Source organism: Pteropus alecto, unplaced genomic scaffold, assembly GCF_000325575.1.
Source record: "Pteropus alecto unplaced genomic scaffold, ASM32557v1 scaffold69, whole genome shotgun sequence".
In the NCBI taxonomy this organism is placed as follows: domain Eukaryota; kingdom Metazoa; phylum Chordata; class Mammalia; order Chiroptera; family Pteropodidae; genus Pteropus; species Pteropus alecto.
Window position 1 is genome coordinate 2,919,966 of NW_006494610.1, and position 20,086 is coordinate 2,940,051.

The 20,086-nt window shown below is 33.4% G+C and overlaps 1 protein-coding gene across 5 annotated transcripts in view; it reads left to right on the forward strand.

The window, feature by feature from the left end:
- Positions 1 to 20,086, forward strand: part of SLC25A40 (solute carrier family 25 member 40) — a 46,376-nt gene that overhangs the window by 15,003 nt on the left and 11,287 nt on the right. For all 5 annotated transcript variants that reach the window (XM_006925716.3, XM_025042186.1, XM_015599829.2 and 2 more), the window contains exons 2-8: positions 3,456 to 3,524; positions 4,882 to 5,002; positions 6,227 to 6,286; positions 7,834 to 7,940; positions 16,346 to 16,413; positions 18,110 to 18,234; positions 18,919 to 19,092. In XM_006925716.3, the coding sequence (XP_006925778.1) occupies positions 4,906 to 5,002; positions 6,227 to 6,286; positions 7,834 to 7,940; positions 16,346 to 16,413; positions 18,110 to 18,234; positions 18,919 to 19,092 (631 nt within the window). In that variant the 5' untranslated portion in view covers positions 3,456 to 3,524; positions 4,882 to 4,905. The remainder of the gene's footprint in view (positions 1 to 3,455; positions 3,525 to 4,881; positions 5,003 to 6,226; positions 6,287 to 7,833; positions 7,941 to 16,345; positions 16,414 to 18,109; positions 18,235 to 18,918; positions 19,093 to 20,086) is intronic.

Sequence of the window (20,086 nt, forward strand, 5' to 3'; positions counted from 1 at the left end):
GGAAAGATTAAAGAAGACAAAAATTGTTGTCTCTAAAGGAAAAGATCCATTAATTTGGCTACAGTAACATTAAGAATTTTGACCTTTATCTTACACCACATACAAAAAGCAACTCAAAATGGAAGACTTAAACGAAATCATAAAACTTCTAGAAAGAAATAGGGGAAGCTTTATAACATTGACTTTGGCAGTGATTTCTTGGATATGACACCAAAAGCACAGACAATAAAAGCAAAAATGTGGGATGTTTTTGTCCCAGGCGTGTGGGACAAGCTCAAACAGCAAAAGAAACAGTCAACAGAGTGAAAAGGCAATGAGAGAAAATATTTACAAACAATAAGTCTGATAAGGGATTAGTATCCAAAGTATATGGGGAACTCCTGCAACTCAACAGCAAAAAATACTGATTCAAAAATGAGTAAAATATTTTAATAGACATTTTTCCAAAAATATACAAATGGCCAACTGGAATATGAAAAGACACTGAGGATCACTAATCATCTTGCAAATGAGATCAAAATCACAAGGTATCACCACACAACTGTTAGGATGGCCAATATTTAAAAAGCGAACAAAGAACCCAGAAAATAGCAAGTGCCGGGGATAGGTATGGAGAAATTGGAACCATGTGCATTGTTGATGGAATATAAAATGGTGTAGCTTGCTATGGAAACCATAAGGAGGGAGGTTCTTCAAAAAAAATTTGAAAAGGAACTATCATATAATCTAGCATTCTTTCCTGGATATTAATCCAAAAGAATTGAAATCTGGATCTCGACAAGATATTTGCACTCTCGTGTTCATTGCAGCATTATGCACAGTTCAAGAGGTCGAAACATCTAAATGTCCATTGATAGATGAATGGATAATGTAAATGATATATTCATACAGTAGAGTATTATTTAGCCCTATCATAGGAAATCCTATCATATGCTATAACATAGATAACTCTGAGGGCATTATGCAGAGTGAAATGAGCCAGTCATAGAAGGAGAAATATTGCATGATTCCACTTATATGAGATATCTAAAGTAGTCAAATTCCTAGAAAGAGAAAGTAGAATGGTAGTTGCTAGGGGTTGGGAAGACCATGAAATAGAGAGTTGCTATTTAATGAGTATAGAGTTTCAGTCATGCATGATGAAAAAGTTCTAGAGATTTCCTGTAAAACGATCTGCATATAGTTAATAGTGCTGTTATGTGTACCATACACCTAAAAATTAGTTAAGAACATAGGTTTCATGTTGTATGTTTTGTCCCACAAAAAATTAAGAACTTTCATTTATCAAAAGATACTTTAAAGAATGTGAAAAGACAAATTAAAGACCTTAAGAAGATAATTTCACACAATCTAAATATAATTTGTATTAAGAATAAAAGATTCCTCAAACTAATAAGAAAAATACAAATAACAGAAAAATGGGCAAAAGTTATAAATGGACATACTACAGAAGAGGCAATACATACTGGTAATAAAAATGTGAAGAGAAGTTCAGCATCATTAATCAAGGGAATGGAAATCAAGAGTATAATAAAATAGCACTTAACACATTTGGTGAAAAAATTAAAAATTGTGGTAATAATAAGTATATATTGATCTATTATCTCCTGACTTGGCTGTTGCCCTAATCCTTTTACTAAAGCTTCTCCATTCATCACTTGGTTGAGTAGATTTTGTCATTAATTAACTTTCATTTCTTCCCTCAAGTATTGTTTGATTCTTTATGTTTGAGAATGTTTGCCATTTATACTTGAATTCCACCTTGGTGAAGTATAGGAAATCATTAATACTAACTTAAGTGGAATACAGACTGCAGAAAAAGTATAGAAAAGGAATTTCATAGGGAGTTGAAGAAGGCTCTTTTTTTAGAACATTTATTTATGAGATGTCCTAAGGTTACAGCAGAGCCAAAGGGTTGTTAAATAGTCATCTCTCCCACTAGTCCATGTGCTCCCTAAAAAAGTACCTGCCACACAGAAGAGTGGAAAGATACAAAGAAAAAAGATAAGTATATTGATAGTACTGTAGAGAATTTAAAGCATTGTAGAATTCATTATGAGTACTAGACAACCCACTAAGATTATTGCTTCCCATTTTTTCTCCATCTACTCCGAAAACTGTAGTTATGTTGTCCATTTTTTCCCACATTTTTCAGATCTCATTGTACTTAGATATATGTTATGCTCTTAGGAGATTGTCGATATAACTTATTTTTCTAAAAAAATATATGTTAAATAATAAAGTCCAATAACCTTAATTCTTGGTTCTAAGAAGTTACATCTAAATTTCTGGCTTTTTTCCTTTCTAAATAATTGCTAGAAATATATCAGTTTTTCTGGCTTGAATTTCAGGTGAACATATTCAGGTTTCCAATTTTGCTGGATGGGTGTCGAAGAACTGTAGGCCTTTTTATTCTTCTTCTGGAGGAGAATGAGTATACTTGTATTCGAGCATATATGTATTATTTTTTCACTTAAAAGAGCTGTGTTCATGTAAATGACTGTTAGAAGTATGTTCTTAGATTTGAAGATTCTACATAAATTTCAGGAATTAAAAAATTTTTATTGTGTAAATTTTTCTATATACAGAAAAATACAGAACAGTGAAATACTTATGGCATACTTATCACCTAAACTTAACAGATTCTTAACATTTTAGTATATTTTTTCTGAAGTAGCTATGATAACATTTTAGCCCTTAATACTTCAGTATGACTCTTTTAAAAAACACTTTTTACAGAACCATTATACCTTTATTTCATCAAAATCAATAATAATTTTTTAATATTATTATTTTCTAGTATCCAGCCTATGTTCAGAGTTCTTTAGTTACCCACAAACTGGCTTTTTAAAGATTGTTTACTGAACCAGGATGCATTTGGTTGTTGACTGTCATAGATTCCTTTGTTCTAGAACAGTTCCCCACCTCCCACCACCTTTTTCCTCTCTTTTTCCTTATCGAAGAAATCAAGACCACAGTTCTATAGACTATTACACCTTCTGTTTCGTGGCATCCTTTACCATGTTAATGTTACTTTAGTCTCAGAATTTCCTGTAAAATTGAAATTAGAGCTAAAGGATTGTTTAGATTCAGATTAAAAATTTTTTCCCCCCAAATACATCATAGATGATGCTGTATACTTAATTTTGTGTCACAAAATCTATTTGTTCAGCTCATAATAATCTAAAATTGATCAATATGTTCAGGTTCTAGAATTGTTTGTTTTTAAAGTGGAATATATTTACTGAGGTAATGTGAAATTTTTGAGAAAATACTTTCATAACTCTAATGCTGGTTTTTGTGGAGTGTTCTTCATATTCCTCAAAGTACTTAATAGAGCATTCAATAAATAAATATTGATTTGTGTTTTAAAGTTTTTTACATATGTATTTTATTTAGGCTTGTTTTCCCTTTCCTGCATGAAAAGATAAGACAGCTTTCTTTTTTCACTCTAGATTTTCAGCTACTGATGTCAGAAACAATAAAAAATTGGAGCACAGAGTTGAGGAAAAGACTCAAGACAGGTATGTAAATAATAAAAATCTAAAGAAACAACAAAATTACCATTCATTTTTATAAAGTCATTATTGGGATAATTGACAAAATTGGGATATGAACTGTAGGTAGAGTACTGTCAGAATTCAGTTTTCTCAATTTGATAGTTGTACTTTGATTATATCACAGAATATTCTGAGATATTTAGGATGAAGAGGCATGATGTGTACAACCTACTTTCAAATGGTTCAGAAAAAGTAAATGATAGGTCATGTGAGAGAGAGTTTGGTAAAGTGTGGATTAATAGGAACTCATATATTGCCAGTGAAAGTATAAATTGGTTCAGCCCTCTGGGAAAGCATTTTGTCTCAAGTTTTTAGTTTAGCCAGCAATCTCACTTTTTCTCCTAGAGTAATTATAGAAAGACTGCAAAAAGATTTATGTGTAAGGATATTTATATGAGAATATATGACGTGAATGAAAGAATTAATGAAAAATTGGCAATAACCTAATTAACAATATGAGACTGAGTAAATAAAATTAAAAACTGTTTAAATATTACAAATGATAATGTAAGTCTATATTTATTGGCACAGTGTCTAAAATATTTTTAAGTATCAAAGCTGACTACAAAACTATAGGACCAGTATAACCTATTTTTATTTTTCAGAAAAAAATGCATGTATACAAATACATAAATGTTTATATGTATATGTATATATAATATACACATAAACAACATTTGCATATTTATATATGTGGTTGTATGTACATAGACATTTGGAAAATGACACCTGTATGTTGCCAATGGTTAATTTTGAATAGCAAGTTTATGTGATTTTTATTCTTTTTTATGTTAATTGACTTTTTAGAAAGAGTATATTTTGCTTTTCTCACCAAATTTTTCTAAGATAATGCTTCTTATGGAAGTTATGTTTTTTTAAATTTTATACCTTTGCAATAATTTTTTGGTATGCTATAAAAATAATGCTATATTTGCTGATAACTCCATACAAGTTTAGCATATCTGAGTAGTTCTTAAGAGGCTATATTCACAGATTCTTAGCCAAGATCAGCTACTTTTTTTCTGTTACATAGCCAGAGTCTGTTTTCTTAATGCTCTATTAAAGGTCTAAAAAATGTGATGCTGCTTACACAGCTTAGCTGAAGTACATTATTAATTATGGCAAATCAGAAGGCATGTTCTATTAATGGCTCTTGTGTGGTGCCCTTGTGTATAGAACTTGTATATTTACTTTTGATAGTGGATATAACATGTGCTTTGATGTTAATACTGATTATTGTTCTTATAGTTTATTTAATTTTTAGCAGTCAATTTTGAGGGCATTTTCCATTAAAATTTTACGTTTTGCTTTTATTTAACAGATTTTTCTTCAGTTAGTTAAAAATATGGATCCTGAAGCAGGGGGACCACAGATTATCAAAGTGACACCTCTTCAACAAATGCTTGCCTCTTGTACTGGAGCTATACTGACATCACTAATGGGTAAAATAATGTCATTGATACAGATTATGTAACTGAATGAATCAGTGAATCTGTTTGAGTTTCACCATCTGTGAAATAATGGTATTATTATTTACCCTTTATAAATGATACTTTCCCGTCATCAGTATGATAACATGAAAAGAACCCTGGATAGAGAATTAAGAGACTTGAATTTTAGTTCTCACTTTGTCATTCTCAGGGTGAATGCACTTTGGGATTGGCTCTACTCCTCGTTGAGCTTCATTTTTCATCTGTAAAATTGGGGGCTTATGCTAAGAGTTCTTTGTGGTTCCTATCAGTATTAAACTTTTATAACTCTATTATCCTTTTTTTAAAATAGAAAGCAATAAAATATCAACATAATGACTAATACAGAATTTGGGCAATTTAAAGTAGCAACAAATACAAGTTATGTTTTACTCTTGCTTGCATCAATGGCGAATTTCGTAAATTTCTCTGGTCCACATTTTTCTGTTTTTTTTTTTTTTTTAGTCAGTTTCTTATAGATACTCTTAGCCAAATGACATAGGTGATAATTTAGTATTTTAACGATTTTACATTAGCTAGTTTATTTAAACAAGATAGCAGATAACTTGAACAAACTATTGCCTTAGTATGCAGTCCGTTTCTTCAGGTCAGAATGTTAGAGTTGTAAAGGCCTTAGAGATCATCCAGTATGACCTTATTCTCAGATGAGGAAAAGTGTTCTTAGTACCATTATTTGGCATTTTTTTCTACTTGGACAAAATACAGCATGAAAATTAAAACCATTCTCCTTTGCCGTGCTGTTCCCAAATGGAATAACACAACCTCGTGGTAAAGATGATTTATGGCCAGTTTACTCATATTTACATTACCTTTAGGTTTTATTTGATGCAGGTGAATTTAATAGCTTAGAAAGACTAATATTATTTGATTACTGATTACTTATAGGATTATTCTCAAATATTTAAATAGATTTTTGGACTAGTAATTTAGTTTTAATGTTAATGGAATTATAGTTGCAAATGACATGTTATAAGACTTGTGAAAGAAGTAATTACATTGTCTTAGTAATCCTCTTCAAACAAAATTCAAGGGCAACAAATAGAATGTTATATTCAAAACCACTTTAAGATAAATAATCTTACCCATTGTACGATTCAATGTATTTTGTGTTCTTTGGACATACATCTCTAAATTCACATGTGTCACTTCTTAATTGAAATTTACATATCTTCATAGTGACACCCCTGGATGTTGTTAAAATTCGACTCCAAGCCCAAAACAGCCCATTTTCCAAAGGTATGTACTAGTTATCCTAAAAGTGTTGTTACATTTTTAAATGTTACCGCATTCATTTATATTTGAATAATTCTTTTTGTCAGTTTTTAAAAATTGATTCTTCTTTATCCTCATGCAGAAACAGTTTTTCATCACTTAGTTGCACATAATGAAATCTATATAGAAAACAAATATGTATATATAACACTGTTATGAACCTACTAATTATGGCAGAGGATGATTTTATATTTGGGTATGTGTCTTATAAGTAAGAACAGAATTGTACTTGTAACTGACTTGAGAATTTAGCTTCCTCCTTAGTCTAAGAGTGTGCCGATCCCAGAACATCAACAGTCATCCAACTGTTGCTTGAATACAACGATAGGAAATTTATTTATCTTATAAGGCCACTTGATTAATCGCTAGATAGTATAGTTTATTTGGAATTCAAGAAGAGTAATTATGTATTTTTATTAGATGGGCAAAAATAGCAATTCCTTGATCAATTTTTATAGTTTTATAAATATAATGGCACTTCAGAACATGTTTAAATAGCAGAAAACTGCCTGGACTATGAGGATTTGGCTCACACATAAATGTCGCTCTGTTGAACACATATCAGTGAGATGAAATGAACAACTGGCATAATTCAGATGAATGACAGGGTAGATGGATTGTAGGAAGACACTAAAAAGTAAGCTCATTTCCTGCACATTAAAAGCAGGAGGCACTTGAGTTATGTATTATGAAACTCACAGAATTATATATGGTCAAACAGAGATGATAATTTTGGCATAAGAATGAGTCCAGTAATGGGAAGGAGTCTGTTAGAGAAAGTGGTAAATTATACAGGAGGTGACGAATGTCTAAACTGAGTAGTGTAAATACAGAAAAAGGGACAGAGCATAACATTTACATTGATGGAGAAGCACATTTTTTTATTATTATTTTAATTGAGAAACAATTGACATAAATATTGCATTAGTTTTAGGTATGCAGCATGATGATTTGGTACATGTATATGTTGCAAAATGGTCACCATGATAAGTTTAGACAACACATCCATCACCTCACATAGTTAAGAAATTTGTTTTTTCTTGTCATGAGAACTTTTGAGATCTACTCTCTTAGCAACTTTGCAGATATACTTTAGATTTCATAATATATGTTTCTCTGCATTTCCCCTTCACACCACAGTTTTCTTGTGGTCAAATAGAGAAGACACACACACCCATGTTCTCTTTTCATAACAGGTTTTCCTTCTTTATCTTTCCTCTCCATTCCCTCAGATAACTGAAAAGAATTTATTTTTGTGTGCATTTGCTTACTACAGTTCTGAAAGCATAAAATCCACTAATTTATGCTATTACTTTATACAACTGTGAATTTAGATCCCAGAGTTATGTCATTAAGCAAATCAAATAAGTACATTTCATCCTAAAAGGTGAGGACAAGGTTATATCTCCTTATAATTTTCTAGTCCCCTCATTGTAATTTCAATTTGTTCATCAGGAAAAATAACAAATTTTTGTGAAGTAGTTGTTGACTGTCAGAATCTTCTTTGTTAGGAAAATGTTTTGTATATAGTAATGGACTTATGGATCACCTATGTGTCTGTGAAGAAGAAGGCAGCAGAGCGTGGTATAAGAAGCCAGGATGTTTTCAGGGAACATTGGTAAGGAGATTATATTATAATCACGGTATATTTTTATTTATATGTTTACTCTTATGTATGAAAGGTTTTTCAAATTGTAGGAAAGTAAAATTTCATCATATGGTTCACACACTTATCCACAAGTAAAAAGATATTGAAATAGGAAAAGGGAAGTACTTCTTTGCTTTTAACTCTATTAATTTTCCTTTCATCTGTTCATGCTTTCTTATGTAGAAAGAATAAAAGAGAGTAAACTTTTTAAATTAAATTTTTGTATTTTAGATAATTGTAAATTATGTGCAATTTTAAGAAAAATGTACAGATAGATCTTATGTACCCTTTTCCCAGTTTCCCCCAAATGGTAACATTGCAAAACAAGTACAATATCACAACTAGGATATCAACATGGGTACAGTTAAGATATAGAGCAATTCCATCACCACAAGGATCCCTCTATTTCCTCTTACAGTCACACCCATTTCCTTTGTACACTCCCTTGCTTTTTTGTTGTTATCTCTGGCAACTATGTGCTTTTTCTATGGTAGATGATCACTGTTATTGTTGCAAGGTTTAAAACCTTATTCACTGTGACTATTCATTTTCCTGCTTAGAGTTTTAATTTAATTTTATTATTATTTTTTAATTAATATTTTTATGGTGGCATTGGTTAACAAAATCCAGTAAGTTTCAGCTGTACACTTTAACAGTAAAGCATATATATACATTTACGCTATGTGTTCACCTCCTATAGTTAGATTTCTTTCTGTCACCATATATTGACCCCCTCTCCCTTCTTAATTCCTGGCAACTACTAGTTTGTTCTCCATTTATATAATTTAGTAATTTCAAGAATTTTATACAAATGGAATTATAACATATATAATACATCAAGGTTGGCACTTTCTGCTTAGCATAATTATGTGGAGGTTCATCTAAATTGTTGCATTATCAATAGTTTGTTCATTTTTATTGCTCAGCAGTATTTTTTGATATGGATATACGACATTTTGTTTCCTGGATGTGTTCCAGCTGCTACATATCTTGATGTACAGATTTTTGTGTGAAAGTGTTAAAAAGAAAACTACTCACTGTTTTTCTCTCTGAACACTGCTTACAATACTTCTGAACCAGATGTGGGTTTTTTTCCCTCACACTGAGCAATTCTCCATTTCTTCATGGACACCTACTAGGTATCCTAGAATTTAACTCAATTCTGACATTATGTACCTGAGTTAGCATCAGATTCCAAGGTTAAGGGCTCAGTCTCACAAGATTGCTTCTACTTCAGATGCCATTTACAAGTCCAAGTTGTCACCTGTGTTTCTGACCGATTGACTATAAATTGAAGTTCCTATGACTCCCTCCTTGGGTTTGAAAATTTGCTAGAATGGTTCACAGAACTCAGGAAATAGTTTTACTTACTAGATTACCAGTTTATTGTGCAAGTATACAATTCGGGAAGAGCAGAGTAGAAGAGATACATAGGGCAAGGCTTGGGGGAAGGGATTTGGTGCTTCCATTCCCTCTCCAAGTGTGCTGCTGTCCCAGCACCTCCATGTGGTCACCATCCTAACAACTTCCAATCTCCATACTTTAGGGATTTTTATGGAGGCTTTATTATGTGTGATTGATTAAGTCACTGGCCATTGGGGATTGATTCAGCTTCCAGTCCTTCTCCCTCCCCCAGGGCCCGTGAGGTTGGAGAGTAGGGTAGAGTAGGGGAATGGGGCTGAAAGTTCCAAGCTCTACAGGCATACATAGTTTTATATGTTTTGCTTGATGGTGCTTCCCAGATACTGGATTTTTTTTTTTTTTTTTTCAAATTGAAGGTTTGTGATAGCCCTGTGTAAAGCAAGTCTGTTGGTGCCATTTTATAACAGAATTTACTCACTTTGTGTGTCTGTCACATTTTGGTAGTTCTTGCAGTTTTCCATACTTTCTCATTATTTTTATATTTGTTATGGTGATCTATGATCAGCGATCTTTGATGTTACTATTATATTGTTTTGAGGTGCCACAAATCATGAGACAGCGAACTTAATCGTGTGTGTTCTGGCTGCTCCCTTGATCAGCCGTTCTCCATCCCATTTCCCCTCCTCAGATGTCCCTATTAGCTGAAACACAACAATAATGAAATTAGGCCAGTTAATAGCCCTTTGGTAGCCTTCATATGTTCAAGTGAAAGGAAGAGTTGCATGTCTCACTTTAACTCAAAAGTTAGGAATGATTACGCTTGGTGAGGAAGGCATGTCGAAAGCTGAGATAGGCTGGGAGTTAGGCCTCTTGTGCCTGGTAGCCAAGTTGTGAATGCAAAGGAAAAGCTTTTGAAGGAAATTAAGCGTGCTATTTCAGTGAACACACCAATGATAAGAAGGTGAAACAGACAATTGCTGATAGGGAGAAAGTTTTAGTGGTCTGGATAGAGAATCAAACATTCTCTTAAGTCAGCCTAATCCAGAGGAAGGCTTGGATAGAGAATCAAACTATCCACAACATTCTCTTAAGTCAGCCTAATCCAGAGGAAGGCCCTAATTCTCTTCTATTCTGTGAAAAGTGAGGAATCTACAGAAGGAAAATTTGAAGCTGGCTGAGGTTGGTTCATAAGATTTAAGGAAAGAAGTAGTCTTTATAAAATAAATGTGCACGGTGAAGCAGCAAGTGCTGATGTAGGATCTGCAGCAAGTTATCCAGAAGATCTGGCTAAGATGATTAATGAAGGTAGCTACACTAAACCACAGATTTTACACTAGACGAAACAGCCTTGTATTGGAAGATGCCATCTAGGACTTTCATAGCTAGAGAGGAGAAGTCAATGCCTGGCCTCAAAGCTTCAAAGGACAGGCTGTGTTGTTAGGGGCTATTGTGGCTGGTGATTTTAAATTGAAGTCGGTGCTTGTTTACTATTTTGAAAATCCTAGGGCCCTTAAGAATTTCACAGATTTTGCACTAGATGAAACAGCCTTGTATTGGAAGATGCCATCCAGGACTTTCATAGCTAGAGAGGAGAAGTCAATGCCTGGCCTCAAAGCTTCAAAGGACAGGCTGTGTTGTTAGGGGCTATTGTAGCTGGTGATTTTAAATTGAAGTCAGTGCTTGTTTACTATTTTGAAAATCCTAGGGCCCTTAAGAATTATGCTCAGTCTATGCTGCCTGTGCGCTATAAATGGAACAACAAAGCCTGGATGACAGCATCTCTGTTTGTAACATGGTTTACTGAATATTTTAGCCCTTTTTGAGACCTACTGCTCAGGAAAAAAGATTCTTTTCAAAATATTACTGCTCATTTGCAGTGCACTTGGTCACCCAAGAGCTCTGATGGAGATGGACAACGAGATTGATATTTCCATGCCTTCTAACACAACATCCATTCTGCAGCCCATCGACCAAGGAGCAGTTTTGACTTTCATGTCTTATTATTTAAGAAATACATTTCATAAGGCTATAGCTTCCATAGATAGTGAGTCCTCTGATGGACATGGGCAAAGTCAATTGAAAACCTGGAAAGGATTCCCTGTTCTAGATACCATTAAGAACAGTCATGATTATCAACATCAATAGGAGTTTGGAAGAAGTTAATTCCAGCCTTCTTAGATGACTTTGAGGGTTTCAAGCCTTGAGTGGAGGAAGTAACTGTAGATGTGGTGGAAACAGCAAGAGAATTAGAAGTGGAGCCTGAAGATGTGACTGAATTGCTGCAATCTCATGATAAAACTTGAACAGATGAGGAGTTGCTTCTTATGAGCAGAGAAGGTGGTTTTTTGTGATGGAATATTCCTGGTGAAGATGCTGTGAAGACTGTTGAAATGACAACAAAACAAAGGATTTAGAATATTACATAAACTTAGTTAATATAGTATAGTTTGAGAGGATTAACTCCAATTTTGAAAGAAGTTATACTGCGAGTATAATATTATCAAACAGCATCACATGCTACCGAGAAATTGTTCGTGAAAGGAAGAATCAATTAATGCGGCAAACTTCACTGCTGTCTTATTTTAAGAAATTGCCACAGCCACCCCAGCCTTCAGCAATTACCACCCTGATCAGTCAGCAGCCATCAACATCAAGGCAAGGCACTCCACCAGCCAAAAGATTACGGCTTGCTGAAGGCTCAGCTGATGATTAGCATTAGCAATAACGTATTTTTTTAATTAAAGTACATACATTTTTTGGACATAATAGACTACAGAGTAGTGTAAACCTGTTTGTACACTGGGAAACCAAAATTTTTGTGACTGTATTGCGATACTCACTTTATTGCAGTGGTCTGGAACTGAACTTGAAATATCTCTGAGGTGTGCCTGTAATTACTTGGTTCCCCTGGCAACCAGCCCCCTCCCCCCATCTTATGGTTATCTAGGGGCTTTCCAAAAATCCCTTCATTAACATAAACTCTGATGTGGTCGAAAGGGGCTTTTTATTAATTAACAAAATACACTCCTTTCACCTTTATCTGGAGCTATTTCAGGATTGAGGACAAAACACCAAATATTATAACAAAAGAAGCTTCCATTGCTCTTTATTACTTAGGAAATGATAAGATTTGGTGTGCTCTGTGTCACAAACCAGGGACAAAGACCAAAAGATCTATTTCTTATTATAAATCATAATATCACTATAAGTCTTTCTGTGGGATAAGTGCTCATGACTTATCCTGGCAGTTGCTGGATCATATGGTAGTTTCATGTTTAGGGTTTGTTAGTATAAGAATGTCCAAGCCTAGAGAAACTTTTTGTAAGAGTTTATTAGAGTTTATTTGAGCCAAACAGAGGATACGCCTGGAAGGAACATCTTAACAGAGAAAAATGCTTCTCAGAGTGACAGTTTGTTGTTTCTTTTATGCATTTAGAATTGAGAGAAGTAAGGAAGATTACATGAAGGTGGGAGACAGCAAGGTGGGGATCGGATTATAGGATAGTTAAGGTTATGAGCCCTCCGGAATGTGGTTACATTTATTTCAATTTAGATATGTTAGTCTAGATACACAAAAACAATGGATGGTTTGCTTAAGGCAAAGAGTTACATGCTTGGGGCTTGACCTGCCCAGTTAGAAATTTTTGATCCAATCACCCTGTGAGGTTACTTTCTGTTGAATCCTCTTTGGTCCACACCGGATAGAGCTCAAAGTCCAGGTCCCCCACTCAGCCTCCACTGACACACTGTGGGGGAGTACCTCTTTACTGTTGGACAGGTGCAATGGTCTAAATGTTTGTGTGACCTCTTCCCCTCTGCTCCCCAAATTCATATGTTGAAATCCTGATTCCTGGTATGATGGTATTAGTAGGTGTGGCCTTTGGGTGGTGATTAGGTCATGAGGGTAGAGACCTCATGAATGAGATTAATGGCCTTATAAAAGAGATTCCAGAGAGCTGTCTTGCCTCTTTCGCCATGTGAGGGTACAGTGAGAAGGCCCTCGAGTGACCTTGCTGGCACTGTGATCTTGGACTTGGATTTTGGACTAAGCTGTCAATATAAATTGATAATGTTTTCATTATCAATCAATGGAAATATTTTCTAATTTCTCTCATAATTTCTTTTGCCTTGGATTACTTAGATGTATAATACTTATTTTCCCAATAATTGGAATTTTTTGTAGATATCTTATTGTTCTTGGTTGTCAGTTTAATTCCAATGTGGTCAGAGAACATACTTTGTAAGTTTTAAGGGTTTTTTTTGTTTGTTTTTTGTTTTAATTTGGTGAGTTGGTGAATGGCCCTACAGATGATCTGTCTTGGTGAATATTTTATATGCACTTATTAATTTTTTTTCTTATAAACAACAGAAGTTTATTTCTCACAGTTCTGGAAGCCAGAAGTCTGAGATCAGGTTGCCAGCAAGGTTGAGTGAGGGCCCTCTTCCAGATTAAAGATTTCTTGCCATGTCCTTACATATAGAAGGGCATCTTGTATGCACTTTAAAACCTTTATTCTGCAATTGTTTCTTACTGATTTTTTTTGTTTTATCAATCACTAATAGAGGATGTAAAAATCTTTCGTTATGATTAAACATTTATCTGCTTTCATTTGAGTCCTGTCAGGTTTGCTTCAGGGTTTTGAAACCACTGTTATTGGAGACATACACTTTCATACCTGATTTGTTTTTATTATAATGAATGTCTTTATCACTGGTAATGTACATTATCTTGAGGTATTATCTAATAGTAATAATAACCATTTCAGCTTTCTCTTTATATGGTATATCTTTTTCCATTCTTTTACTCAAAAACAGCATGTAGTCAGGCCTCATTCTTTTACCTTCTCTGATAGTGTCTGACTTTTAATTGAAATATTTAATTCTTACCTTTAATGTAATTCTCAATATGGTTGGTTGTTAGTCTACATCTTATATGTTTCTTCTAGTTTCTCCCTCTCCCTGCCCCCTTTTGTGCCTTCTTTTGGATTAGTTGAATTATGATAACGTTGCATTGATTCTTCTACATGTAGTCCCATTTCTAGGAGATAATTCTCCAAGGTGTTTCGTATTACTGTACATCTTTTGAGCAAGTTACTGAATGCCCTTTTTGCCTGACCATCTTTTCAAGGATGTTCATATAGTGAATAACCTTGGAAGATACAGTGTTTCCTCCTAGAACAATGGGAAGGCATCCTTCCTGCCCGTTATAAAAGATTTAGGGTTCCTAAGCTCAGATTTCCTGTCCTTTAATGCAGTCCACTGTGTGTACCAGTGTCATCTAGCCTGTCTCACATTGCCTTATGGAAATTGGGTCTTGGAGAATTGGCACAAAAATGTGATACTCTGGCTGCTACTGTTTCTTAATAAACTGTCTTCATCTCTTACCTCAGAAATTCTTGTGTTCTGCCAGCTCTCATGATACCATGGCAGGCTAATTTGTTAACTTGCAAGTAGGGTAAAATCTCAAGATCCTTCACTATTCTTTATACTATTCACTCCTTCCTCTTCCTTTGTTCTGTTCTTCATATGTAATATATCTTCGTGCATTATAAATTCCACAATTCAGTGTTATATTTTTATTTAACTAATATTATATCTTTTAAAGTAGTTAAAAGAAGAAAAGGGAAAACTACGTTTTATATTTACCCACATAGTTACCATTTTTTGTACTTCCTTTTTGAAGATCTTAGTTATTATTTGGCATGTTGGCCCTTCATTCCAAAGAACTTTTTTCTAGCATTCTTTTAATGCAGGTATTTTGGCAACGTATTCTCTATTTTTGTTCATCAGCTATTGTCTTAATTGAGCCCCATTTTTAAAGCGTATTTTGGCTGCATATAGAATTCTGACTTAATGTTTTTTTCAGCACCTTAAATATGACATTGCGTTGGCTTTTGGCTTCCCATGTGTCTGATGAGTAGTTAGTTTTCATTTTGTATCATCCTTTCTCTAAATGTATTTCGTCATTTTTTTTTCCTTTTTTGTTTTTAATTTAGCATGGGATTTTTTGAGGTTTGAGGCTCTGTAAATTGCCATCTTTCAATAATTGCGGAAGTTTTTTGCTGTTACTTCATCAGGTAATTTCCTGTACCATTCTTGCTCCTTTCATCTTTGGCTTCAAATAAACCTATGTTATACTACTTGATGTTTTCCCTTGGGCCCCTGAGCTCCTATTCATTTTTGCTTCTTTTTCTACACTTTCTCCGGATTGAATAAGATCTGTCTTTAAGTCCGGTGATTCTTCATTTGCTATCTCTATTCTGCTGTGAAGCCCCCTTAGTAAGTTTTTCATTTCAGGTTTAGAATTTTTATTTAGCTGTTTTTTATAGTAATTATTTCTTTCTGAAATTCTAAATTTGTTTATTATGCATATATCATCTTCTGAGTTCTTGAAAATATTTATAATGGCTTCTTTAGAGTTCTTGTCTGCTAATTGTATCATCTGAATCATCTTTTTTGGTTTCTATTGACTGTTTTTTCTTTGAGTATGAGCACATTTTCTTGTTTCTTTTTGTGTCTAATGAATTTTAATTGGATAGTGGACATTATGAACACTTATTGTAATGACTGGATTCTTTTATATGTTTCCGAAGAATCAATTTCGTTCTAGAAGGCAGTTAATTTTAGCTGGATACAAACTCCAAACTCATGCTCCCCTGGGAGAGGGGTGGTGCTGCAGGACCATGTTTTTGCATAATTTGTATTGAGCCAAGTTTTGTGGCAGATAGAGTATGCAAATTTGGGGGCTTATGCCCTTTGTAGTGCTTTCCTTTCCATGATTTCCCCCCTAACTTTCTGATTATTCTTCCAGTTTGGACTTTGTGTTTGCCATCTCAAGCAAATGTGCTTTTTGCCACTCTCACACTCTCTCATTTATCTACATAAATCTGAAAAGCTTACATGTTAGAAACAACCACTTGAGAGAATCAAATTACCACTCATTATTAGTATAAACTTTTTGTATCTCAGGTTCAGGGATATATTATGACTACATTTTTCTATTATAATTTTAGGATGCCTTTTGGAAAATCATTCGCAATGAGGGCATTAAATCCCTGTGGAGTGGCCTTCCCCCTACCTTGTAAGTTGAAATTAATATTTTTCTTACTAAATGATAGTGGCTGTTTTTATAATCGGCATGATTAGACAAAATTGTGCATTTTTGATATTTGAACTTTTTTATTTTCGAAAGCATTTTTTTATGAGTCCCACAACCATGCATACATCTGATGACTTGCTAGGACTCACAGAACCTAAAGAAGGTTATATACTCATATCTGTAGTTTATTACAGCAAAAAGATACAAAGCATAATCAGTAAGGGGAAAAGACACATGAGAAGTTGATCAAACAATAGGCTCCAGAGTCTCCCCTCTTGACATTGCACAGGATGTTCTTATTCTTTCAGTACGGAGCTATAGCAGCATGTGCAAAGTATTTCTACCTTAAAGCGTACTTGAATTCTAGAGTCTAGGGCTTTTATTGGGGGTTTTGGCATAGGCACATCCTGTCTTTGTGACTAGCTCTGATTACCAAAACTCCAGACGCCCAAAATGAAATTAGATGTTTACAAAAATCACATTATTTGCACAAATCAATCTAGACAAATTGGTTTAATGCTCCAGACATACCAAAAACAAAAACAAAAAAACACCTCGTAATAGGGACTATTCCAAGAGTTAAGTTTCTTGTAGTTGGCCAAAGGGCAGGCATGCAGATATGCCCTCCTGAACATATAGGAGTTTTGAGAAACCAGGCCTGCAGTGTTGTATTTTATTTTCACATTCAGAAATCAAGAATTTGGTGTTTGTTCAACTTTTTGTTTATTTTACTAAAATAATGCGATATTGTAATAAGTATACTTTCCCTTTTCCAGCTAATTTTAATTCTCTACTAACTAGCTATTATATGAATTACTGTGATAAACTAGTAAGGCTAAATGTAAAATCCCAGCTAATACCTTTCTTTCTAATTTATCTTTTTATGGAATAAATTAGTCAACTTTGAGGCATATATTTTAAACATTGCCCAAGATTATAAAGTTAGTAGCAGATCCAAGACCAGCAGTCAATCCTATTTCTAAATTCAGTAATCAAACTTCACTCTAGAACATTAGGCATTTCACAGTATAGTCTATGAATGTCCTTTAGTTAGTCCTTAAACATAGACTGGTTTCTTGTTGCATTAATATTTATGACGGTGTAGACGGTGTCTACAACTTTATGTTTAATGAATAATTCCCTGTTGACATTTTTATTTGAAAGAATATCAGTTTTCAAATATCACAGTATTGAAATTTCCTCAATACTCATATATAATTTTGATGACATTAATTGTAACTTATTTCCAGTTATAAGCAGGTATGATATATGGTCCATAGTTCAAAAATATTTTACAATTGCTCTTGTACTTTTTACTTAAGTGATTTTCATGTTATGGTAAATATAATTGGGAAAGAAGATTTGGGAGACCAGAAAGAGACAGAGTAAGTCTAGGAGACAGAGAAGTGTCTTCCTTTGTCCTTTCCTGTTTATAATTTGACTGGATGCTCTATAACCTATTTTCACAACTAGAATGAAACCTCCTGGAGGTCAGGTACCTATTTTACATTGTGGCCTACTGAGTTAAACACTAATAATTTTTAAAATAAAAGAAAAATTTGTCTCAGAGGCTGATTTGTGTGGTTTTCTGCTTATACAAAATATAAAGATTTTAGCTTGTATTTAATAATATATTTAAGCCTTATTATGTACAGATCTTTTTGTGTGTGTCTAACAGAGTAATGGCAGTTCCTGCTACAGTTATTTACTTTACCTGCTATGATCAATTAACTGCTCTTCTGAGATCTAAATTAGGAGAAAATGAAAGCCACATACCAATTGTTGCTGGAATTGTGGCCAGATGTAAGTAATAAATGTACTATATTTTCATTATGATTTGTGTTTAAAGCTTTTAAAATTTTGACATTCATAGAATTTATATAAAATATAAAGTGGTGGTAATATGTATACTGCATTTGTAGTTTGTATTAACTCATTCATGTTTTCACTCTAGAAGTCATATGGTATGTTAATTGCCATCAGAATGAAATAGGATCAGTCATTACCTGCAGAATCTTGGACAGAGATTTTAGAATGATTTTAGACTTTAGATTCTAGATTGTAGGACAACATCAGATTGATGTCAAATTGATGCCAAAGTCCCGATCAGTTTTCTTATAGACTTTGAGATTCAAGGTTTAATCAGAAGAAAATTTGCCTCTATGCAGAAAGACATTTTTCTCTGTGTAGTTGGAGTGAGGTTTTTGTTGTAGTCCTAGTTAATATGTAATATTTCTGGAACTGCCCTTGAAATAATTGAAACTGGAAAGAGTAAGGTATATGAAAGCAGATTTTTAAGAAATACCTTTATCAAGGAAGAAAATCTTCACCGATATGTTGGCATCATTTGCTGTTTAATTTCAAAGTTAGCAGACATTTCAGAATAGAAATTTAAAATATAAAATGCATGATATGGAAATTTCGCATGTGTGTTTGCATAGTACATGGCTTCGTTTTTGTTTTTTTATATTTGCTTGTTTGTATTAGTTGGTGCAGTAACTGTGATAAGTCCATTAGAATTGATTAGAACCAAGATGCAATCAAAGAAGTTTTCTTACAACGAACTGCATCAATATGTCAGCAAGAGAGTATCTGAAGACGGTTGGATTTCTCTTTGGAGGGGCTGGGCTCCTACTGTTCTTAGAGATGTACCATTCTCAGGTAGGATTTTATCCTATTAGTGTCTGCTAAGTTTTAGGTAGCTTTGTCTTATTTATATATTACTTTTAAATCAACTAAATTTTAAACTCGTTAAGGCTAAAGATAAGCTATCTTCTTTAGTAACCACAAACTTTTAGTTCAGTGTTGGGCTTTCAGAGCTTTATAAGTCTTAATTGAATGAATAATTTCTAATTTAAGCCTGGTTTTCTTTTATCCCTTGTTTAATTTCTTTTTAAATATTAATGGTGTGTATTTATATTTAGATAATACAAACTATCTTTAACATTATTCTAAATAAGTCATAATTAATAAGATAAGTAAACTACTGCAAATCAGAATATCATAAAATACATTTAAGACCACCTGTAAATTAAATGACTTCTACTTTTTTTCAGTTATTAAAGATAAAAATCTCCCATTCAATGAGCTTCCTGTAAACAAGACTGTTATAAATCAGATAGGAGATTATGCTAAACATTGAATTAGGAAAAGGGTGAAAATCATGAAAAAGAAGTATAAAAAACTAACAAATAACTTGTAGAATGTGCATACCTCAGTAGTATTTCTTTTGTGAATCACCGGAGTTTTCATTTAAAACCTGAAAGAAATAATTATTGAGAACCCTTGTATTAAGGTTCCTCTTTCTTTTTCCTTTTGAGTTAGTCTTTTTCTTGGGCTCTCTTGTTTACATCTCTGCATCTTTCCCTTTTCATTAGTATATTTCTTCATTTTGTGTTCAGTTATTCTGTTCAGAAATACAGTATATAATTAAATCAGTTTCCTAGGCCAAGTGTTTTTTTTATTATATGTTTTTGATACAGAAAAAGTAACAGATAAATAATGATGAATATTAATAAAATGAACACCTGTGAAGTTACCACTTCAATATATGAACTAGAATGTAGCAATTTTTTAAATCATAAAACCACATATATCCTCTACTGTCACAGTGCCAGTGGTAACCACTATACTGAATTTTTCTTTATCATTGATT